At 39.9% G+C, this 9,157-nt stretch overlaps 1 protein-coding gene across 1 annotated transcript; it reads left to right on the forward strand.

The window, feature by feature from the left end:
• Positions 1-4,700: 4,700 nt before the first annotated feature.
• LOC112287096 (protein TWIN LOV 1) lies at positions 4,701-8,007 on the forward strand. The gene is made up of 6 exons (XM_024529753.3): positions 4,701-5,648; positions 5,985-6,219; positions 6,444-6,508; positions 6,675-6,754; positions 7,111-7,166; positions 7,292-8,007. Exons 1-6 carry the CDS (start codon positions 5,000-5,002, stop codon positions 7,518-7,520), a joined length of 1,314 nt encoding a protein of 437 aa, XP_024385521.1. The 5' UTR covers positions 4,701-4,999; the 3' UTR covers positions 7,521-8,007.
• The last annotated feature ends 1,150 nt before the right edge of the window (positions 8,008-9,157 follow it).

A 9,157-nucleotide genomic window follows, 5' to 3' on the forward strand; every position in this document is an offset into this window, starting at 1 on the left:
CCCTTCGCTAGAAAAATATGTTTTGAAGGGATTTTGATATATTTTGAGTTTTATGCAATATAAATGAGTTTTGGGAGGCTAACACAAGATTCATATAAAGGTTTAAGCTACACTTTCTATAGCTAGATATCCACTGTATTCCCAGATAGCAAATCATGCCATATGACAACGTGTTGCAACTCCATTTGGAAATGAACTCCTTTGTTGTTTGCCATGTAAACAACCTTCACAAGCAAGTGTCATGGCATTGTGGCTGAAATGACCAAGATCCAAGCCACTTACCATAGATTGAAGCTCCTTCATACATTTGGCATTCAAATGACCAAGTCGTTGATGCCAGATTCTAAACTTGTCTTGGTCTTGTTGAAAATCAGCAAATGTAGCCACTTCAACTCCATTCACCTTCTTACAATTGATGAAGTAGAGATTTCCATCTCTAAGGCCTTTGGTAATATGTTGTCCACCCATTGTCTTCACAAAGCATCCATTCATGTCAAATTGAACCTTACAACCATGTGATACAAGTTTACTCATCGAAAAGAGGTTTTTTTTCATCTTTGGCACATGTAAGACTTCCTTCAATTTGATCCTCTTGATTTGGTCCTTCATAGCAATCTCCACAACAATTGAGCCAATTCCAATGGCTTGTACCATGCCATTATCTCCCAATCAAACTTTAGTTGTTGGAATTTCTTCATAAGTATCAAATGAACACTTATATGGTGTCATAAGTTTAGTAGTACCTAAATCTATAATCCACTTAGACATCGCAGCCATAGAGGCTCTTTTACTTACCATGAAAGTATAGTCATCTTCACCAAAGTTATCACAAGCATTATTTGCATTTCCTCTATTTTCTTTCTTAGTTGTGTAGCAATTTCTAGCAAAGTGACTTAGTTTTTTTCAAATATAGTAATTTTTCATGTTGCTCTTTAAACTATCACATTGGTGAGAATAACTACCTTTTCCTTCTCTTGAGAATAGAGCCAAATTCTCACTTTGATGTTCTTTTTCTTTTCTCTTGGTTACTTCATGGGCAAGTCTTGACATGACATAGTTCATAGTAAACTCCTTTATGTTGATGGACTCCAATGCCACAATGAGGTAGTTGTGGAACTCGAGAAGGCTCATAAGTAATGTCAACACAATTTCTCTATCATCAAGTGGTGTGTCAACAATTGCTAGTTGGTTTGCAAGTGCTTTTACCTTGTTGACATGAGCCATGAGGTCATCTCCTTCTTCCATCTTTACTCTTAAGAACTTCCTTCTTATCCATAGAATATTGGCAAGTTTTCTACTCTCATAGATGTTACAAAGAGTCTTTTATGCTTTTGCTAGTCCAGTGCAAGCAATTACATGTGAAAAATTTGCATCATCAAGATTTATTACAATCATGCCAAAAGCCTTCGTTTTATATTTTTTGTACTCCTTCTTCACCTTCACATCAGCATCGTCACTTGGAAGGTCTTCACTTTCATCAACAATGTCCCAAAGGTCTAATGAAGCTAACAAGAGCTCCAGTTTCTTCTTCCAATGGTAGAAGTTGTCACCTCTAAACTTCTCAATTACTCTCAAACCCTCACCCTCACTTGCTGCCATGTCTAAAGAAGGGGTGTATCAAAGAAAATCAAGAAAAAAAAAGAATGAACTTTCAAAATTAACAAGAAGATGTTGCTACCTTAGAAATCCAAAATGCCCTCTTAATGAGTAAACTATTGTTTACACTCTTCAATCACTTTTAACTTTACTTATATGACTTCTCACAAGTTCGATAATCTCTAGTATAAGCTTTGCCTCTCTTTAATCACTTGTCTTCTTTCACAAAACACTTCTAACCTCACAAAGCACCTCTTATCACAATAAGAGAGTCTCTTAAGGAGATTAATACATATAAGCACAAAGTTAGAGCACCAATAATGAAACTCAGCAATGAAACACAACACAAGTATCTTTAAATATCAATCTAAGGTATCTAACAACCTCCAAGATTATGAATGCATTTAACAACAAATAAGAGCATAATTACATCAATAACTAGATGCAAAAAGAGATTTAGAAGACACCAAACCTTAACATCAACAAGAACCATAAGATCTACTCTTAACACCAACAAAGACTTCAAAGAACTTCAAAATTCACAACTAAAGGTATGTGGATCCATAACCTATTGAAGAACAAGTACTTTGAAGTCACAACACTTAGCATCAGTAAGGTTGCACACAAAATGGAGTATGGAGTAAGATAATTCTTACTTCCAATACTTGTTACTTATAGGTGGTGGTTGCCAACTAATAAGGCAACTTCCATTGACATTACATTTATTTTTACTTCATCCAACTAAACTCTAGGTTCTTTCTTAACCTAGCCACCACCTACAAATCCTACAAGCTACCATACTAACTTCCTTATATTTTTTGATGTTTTTTGACCACTAGCAACTTATCTAAGGTAATACCTTTTACTAAGTGACTTATTTCAATAATTATGACACACAACAATCCATGCAAGATTCTCACTAACAATAGCTCTAAATTTCGTGATACTTTGGTCAATATATTAGCCATGCAAATGAAAGTCAAGTATATCATAACGTCTACTTATCACCCACAATGCAATGGTTTAATTGAATCCTTCAATTAGACTTTGTATTTGTTCATTGAATGCAATAGATCATATGACAATCATTGGCATATAATGTTTTTTGCGATCAACTTTGCATACCAAACTAAGTTGCATTCTAGCACTAACATGTCTTCTTTTGAATTCTTATATGGTCAAAAGCTACAATTGCCAATGGCTCATGACCAAGCTAATATGATTGTGGAACCATCAATAGACCTACAACAATATGTTGATAATCTTCTCCAATATCGAAACCATCTTCAAACCACAAGGCACAACAAATGTAGAAAGAATGCCATGATAAATGTGTCAAGTATTCAAGAAAATTCATCATTGGGGATATGGTGGTTTATAGGAAGGAAAAAAAGATGCGAAAGAAAAGAAAGTTTATGCAAAATACACTGATCCATCCTGCATTGTTGCACAAGATAAGCCATGACTTAAATTTTTGCTTGCCCCCATTTGTCCAGACATTGATTAATTTCCTTCATGGTACCCAACTTTGACCTCATGACATGCACTCTAGATTCAAATCTCACCTTCATCAACCTAGTTGGCCACGAAGTTATGTACTAGGCCTCTGCAAAACCATCCCCTGCTACGGTTTATCTGGAAGGAGAATAGCCCTACACATGCAGGGATAAGAATTGGGTAAAGCCATAATCCTGTCGAAGCCAATCCGGTAGACAGATTAGCTAGGAATTAGGAGGGTTATCGAGAATGTTACCACTGAATTAATGTAAGAACCCTGGCTTGTATTGAGGTCACAGGCGTTTTTTTGGTACTATTCATTCATCTCAAAGGCAAGCGTTTGCGGCCGTCCTTCATCTCCCTCCAGTTGTTCCGCGTTTGGCACCATACGGCAATAGTTGTCTAAGTGATCGCCTCTGGCGGGCTCCAGTCACACCCACATCCATAGCTTCATTCGTTGAGTTTAGGCCATTAGGAACGTCCAAACCTTAACCCCTACAGCCTCCCATTGCATGAACAAAAGTATTCAGTCAGCAAGCACATTCATCCAGTCGAATTCTGGACCTTGTCCAGCACCAAGTAAATGAAAACTCTCATCTCAACTCTGTTTTCCAGCTCCATATCTGGAAAACGTGATCCGTGTTCGCCAAACTTTCAGTCAGTTGGAGGAATTCGACTAGCACAAAATTTGTGAGATTCTGAACTTTAGGCACAGATGCAAAGTTTTCTATTATTGGAATTCTGACATGGACATCAGTGCAGCGGATGTGATGACTTGACCTGCTTCTCACCCACAAATGAACGCAGCTCCAGAAATGTTGCAAAGTCCGTGGACCACTTTCTTCATTCTGCTCTACTCAAACCTGATCTCACCTGAGTTACAAAACATGTCCGGAAATCAAAAGATGCTCAAATAGCTCGGATGATAATTGGAGTTCCTTGTCACTCACCTCAATCTTGTGTTATGGTTTGAAGATATCCAAGCTGTTGTCTCACATTCCTTAAACGTCTGTGAAGAGAATCAACCATTAGTCTAGCAACTCACAAACATAGAATTCAATGAATGGAATCTTACGCTGCATTGTTGTAAAAGTAAGAAGTACAGATACGATTTCTTGGAAATTCAATCTGCACCACAAGTTCTTGAAAATGAACCTTCTATGTGAATTTCTAGATCATTCAAAGTTCTTATTTTGTCCTCAGCTCTACCACTATTTTCTTGCAACCCAATTATGTTTTGCTGCATTCTCAAATCATCCATGATTATTTCGAGAAATAGTCAAGTGTGGTGTTCAGATTAAAGTTGATGTAATTTAATCCTTGCTGTAGTGGTTCTTCAAAGTTCCACGAAGAATCAATTTTTACAGTTGTTACTTTCCTTGCACAGGAAAAACACGCACGTCAATTGCAATAAGTGAAACCTGGAAGAGTCCCTTTCGGAATCAACTAAGTTTGACCCATTGACGGCCTTAGAAAGGAATAGAATAATCATAATAACAAAAATATGTAATTAAATGGTATCGCGAACTCAGAAAAAGGTGGGTAAAATTCGGACATCCTCCAGCCCAATGCATGTGCGCCACCTGGAAAACACGAATGTTCGGCATTGACATTATGTGTCGCAATTTCGGGGCCATTAAGGTTCTCGCTATCCGATCCGTGTTTTTGTGTTTGTTCGAGTTGGGATTTGTCGAAGAGAATTGGATGCTAGCCATAGCCATGGAGCCAATCCAAGCGCAGCGCATTCAAGGCCAGGCGTTCGTATCTTCATTCGAAAGCGAGAGTGTCGCCAGTGAGGAGCGCAGTCGATGAAGTGTGAGTGCGGATTTGCGTGTCGAAGGAAGCTAAGGTCTGCACAGCGGTGACGAAGAATTTGTGGGTTGGGGGTTTGAGGATTGAAGAGGAGATGTCTGTGGGAGATAGTGTTGCTGCCGTGATGGATTCAGAAGGAGATATGTTGAAGTTGGGTGGAAGGAATGGGGATAGGACCTGCAGCTTTGGAAAGAGGCGGGCGGTGAAGCTGGAGGAGCTCGTGGACAGCTTGAGCCGCGCTTACAATGAGAAGATTGGGCAGGTGCTGCAGCAGCACGAGTACAACTTCGTGTTGAGCGACCCGCGCCTACCGGACCACCCGATTGTATTCGCCAGTGAGGGGTTTCTGCGGATGTCGGGTTATGACCGGGAAGAGGTTTTGGGTCGCAACTGTAGATTTCTTCAAGGGCCCGACACCGACCGCGGCACGGTTGTGGAGATCCGGGACGCAATTCGGGAGGAGCGGGCATGTCAAGTGCGCATTTTAAACTATACCAAGCAAGGGGAGCCATTCTGGAACTTGTTTCACATGGCGCCGATCTTCTCCAATGATGGTCGGGTGATTCATTATGTGGGTGTGCAGACACCCATTGCTAAGGACCTTTTGTCCGAGGCTGTGACGGCGGCGCTACCTGCTGAAGATGGCAGCTCTGTGCCAGCCGAAGAAAGCGCGGCTGATTTGCGCGGAGACTCTCTACACTCGCCAGACGAGAGCTCAGTGAATATGCGGTTGAGAGGCGGAGGTTGGTCACTGCACTGCATTGCGGTGGACTTCAGTTTGTTTGGCTTGGTTGTAGATCGATGGACACTTGCGTATGTCAACAATCATGTGGGACTCGGTCGCATTATTTTCCAGCTGTGTTCGATTCCTTCGCCTCGTACACTTTAGCATTACACAGCAAGCTTGTTCAATGTTCGATGGAAAGCAGAATCTGCCCTTTCCTCCTATTCGTTGAATGAATATGCTGCCCAGCTCGTATTCGTATCTCTTGCCTACTAAAATTCTAGAAGCTTTGATAGATTTGAGTGTCTATTGTTGTAAGCTTCAGAAACTGAACCTATGGTTGATCGTGAAACAGCAACTTCACATGCTGACGAGGAAGATGAAGCTATGCCATCCTTCGTGAATGATGATGTGAAAGAGAAAGCGGCGGTTGCGGTTCAAACAGTTACTGGGGAGCTCACCCGGTCAAGCAGAGTGAAAGGTGCTCTCGAACAAAATCGACGCATAGGGTTGTCTGAGTGTGCAGCCAAAGGCGTTGTGAGTTCATCTTTATTGCTCTCGCTGACACGCATTCAGCAGAGTCTTGTCCTGTAAGCAATCATCCCTGGGTCATTAGTTTCTGTTCCACTCCTCTCCTGCTTTCATCTCTACGATTTCATTGAAGATCTAAACTACTTCGCATCTCTCAAACTTTCTGTTCTCGAATCAATTCTTTCAGATCGAACTACATTCGCACTGCTAGTGTACAATCTGGAATGTCGTTGTACTTAATTATATCACGGTTACTTCTAACTATCATGTATGAACTTTTCAGAGCTGATCCGAGTCTACCAGATACTCCCATTGTTCATGCCAGTGATGTCTTCTGCGAGCTTACAGGTTTGCATTGCAAACCTGCTTTCTCAATTAGGCACCCGTACATCGATAAAAAAAATTACTTTAACCTTCTGAGGTGCTGTTGCAAAAACGGTTACGTAGGTTTGGAAAAACTTGGGATTGTATGGATTGTTGTGACTTATTTCTTTGATTAATTTGTACGAAACAGGTTACAGCCGTGAGGAAGTCGTTGGCAGGAATTGCAGATTTCTACAAGGCCCTGATACGGATCCCGAGTCAGTGCGAGAGGTAACCTAGCCTGTCCATATTACTCTTACACCTATTCTTCAGCAAAAGAAATGCTTCTCTCACGTTTTGCACCTGGCTGCGGCCGGTCCTGGCTGCGCTCCCTTTCATTTTTGCCTCGTTGGTAGTCCCACTTGGTGATAGGATCATGCTTCTTGTCCGGAGCACTTCCATCGTCTAAGGGTCACTCAGTTGCAGCATGTTTTCTCGCATTTGGGAGCATTTGAAAGCAGCGTCAAACGTTTCGTGTCTGGGATACGCAAAATGACGTACCAACCCTGCACATTTCTACCCACATCTCTAGACATCTTTGAGCTGCACGGCCACGTACTCATCCATGTCGATGTTCCACCTTCCAGATCCGTGAGGCTATCCAGGCAGAGCGGCCATGCACAGTGAGAATTTTAAATTACAGGTGAGTGACCTACACTCCTTTGTTCACAGCACCTTAACGGCTTCACCATCGTGTTCCAGACACAGTCAAACTTTACTTGCAAAACACAGCACACTGACCAGCTCACTGGTCATCACAACTTTCAGGAAAGACGACACACCGTTCTGGAACCACTTGCACGTTGCACCGGTGCGCAGCGCAACTGGCAAGGTGGCTTACTTCGTCGGGGTGCAGCTGGATGTCAGCATCGCCGACCTCCCCATGCGAGGAGACAGTCTACGAGCTGATGCCAAGCAACTGAGTGCCGTGGGAGTTGTGCGAGTCGCTGTTCGCAGCTTGCAAGGATGTGGACTACGACGGATACCGAAAGCTTGATTGAGCTCTCTCCGTATCCACATTATTCTTCGTGGCTCGTTGCCTTCTTCCCTGTAGAGTGTTCGATGCCTGTGTAGCTATGGCGGCCTACTAGCTTCGAGTGTGTGCGGCGTGCGCTGCAATGCACCGCCCACCAGTTGTCACCGCTCCAACTCACAGGCTCTCCCTTGTGGGCTCGTTGTATGACACGTATACTAGGCCATTTCCAGCGCAGAATCGCTGCCTGTTGCTGGAGTGGATACTGCAATGGGGTCGCGATACAATCTTCATGCTAGATGGATGTAGGTAGGCGAACGAATGATAGAAACTCCATGTGGATGAAGCATCTCTCTCTCTCTCTCTCTCTCTCTCTCTCTCTCCACATTCATTGTGTTGCCTCCTCGCAGTGAATTCTCTGCCTGTTTCTGAACATTGTGCATGAAATGCTTCTTCTAAGCTTTACTCATGCCTCTATTTTGTTAAAATATGTGGACTAGCATTCTCTTCTCTTCCTCCCTTTCATTCCTTTGATGGGATTATGTATGAAGGTATTTGTATTTTAAACAAGTTAGCAATTCCTACAGAAATGATGTGTGATCTTTTACCATTACTGGCAAATCTCTTGTAATATGGTGTTCAAAGGCTTTTCAACTGGTTTTAAAAAACATAATCGAAACTACCCGGTGAAACTAATTGTTGCCTCACTGAGAACTACAACCCATCCATGAAGACCAACAAGGAAATACTTTCCAATATACTGAAATTTAGTTATGCCCTGAGGCTAGTTAACCAAAATAATTTAGAAGTATGGATCTTTCAAAAACATGCTAAATGACACAACCATTAACTAACTAATCTTTTGTTCCTGGAAAAAACAACACTCAATAACATAATGTTTTGCAATTTTTTCATTTGATACATTTTTGTATTCTAAAACAAGCTGAATTGCACAAAATTAAAATGCTGATTTATATAAAATAATAATGTTTTTTTAAATTAAAATATCAATATCTTTCATATTGAGTATATGTCAATTAATGTGATTTTAGTAAAGCCAAAAACTATAGAATTTATGTTTTTCCTTAGTTATTTCAAATTGTGTACAAACATCTAGTTAAAATATCATATTGTAATTCTAAAGAAAAAAATTAAAATATTTTTAAAAAGAAAAAAATTTAAGATCATGAATTACTTTAGAGATGGTTATATGATAATCTATGTAAATTGCCTTAATATATATATATATATATATATATATATATGTTTATAATTGTGGTATGAAAAAAATTACAAATCATATTGAGAAATCCCTATTGCTTTCCATAGATCCAAAAAGGATTTAATTCACTAAGCTTCTCCTTTTAGTTAGTTTTTTTCTTAGTTTGATATTTATTTAATATATATCTTTTTTTAGATCATTAATTAAAGAAGTCAATGAAAAGATATTTCTAAAGAATAATCAAATAATTGATTAAATAATTAAAAAAATATTATTTTACACAACATAGACTTTCTTAGATAATACAATGACAAAGAATCAATAAGTGTGTTAATGAATCTAAATAAAAACAAAGTACTTTCTACTAATTAACATCATTAGTTGCAAGAAAAAATATTAATTATCACATGTGGCATATTACATGTATGCTGAAAATCAT

Source organism: Physcomitrium patens, chromosome 9 (genome assembly GCF_059467195.1).
Source record: "Physcomitrium patens ecotype Gransden chromosome 9, ASM5946719v1, whole genome shotgun sequence".
In the NCBI taxonomy this organism is placed as follows: domain Eukaryota; kingdom Viridiplantae; phylum Streptophyta; class Bryopsida; order Funariales; family Funariaceae; genus Physcomitrium; species Physcomitrium patens.

Bases quoted from the DNA above. Each gene is read 5' to 3' on its own strand.
- LOC112287096 (XM_024529753.3), top strand. From the start codon at position 5,000: ATGTCTGTGGGAGATAGTGTTGCTGCCGTGATGGATTCAGAAGGAGAT. The intron at 6,220-6,443 runs GTAAGCAATCAT...TGAACTTTTCAG, and splicing joins ATTCAGCAGAGTCTTGTCCT to AGCTGATCCGAGTCTACCAG. The intron at 6,755-7,110 runs GTAACCTAGCCT...TCCACCTTCCAG, and splicing joins ATCCCGAGTCAGTGCGAGAG to ATCCGTGAGGCTATCCAGGC.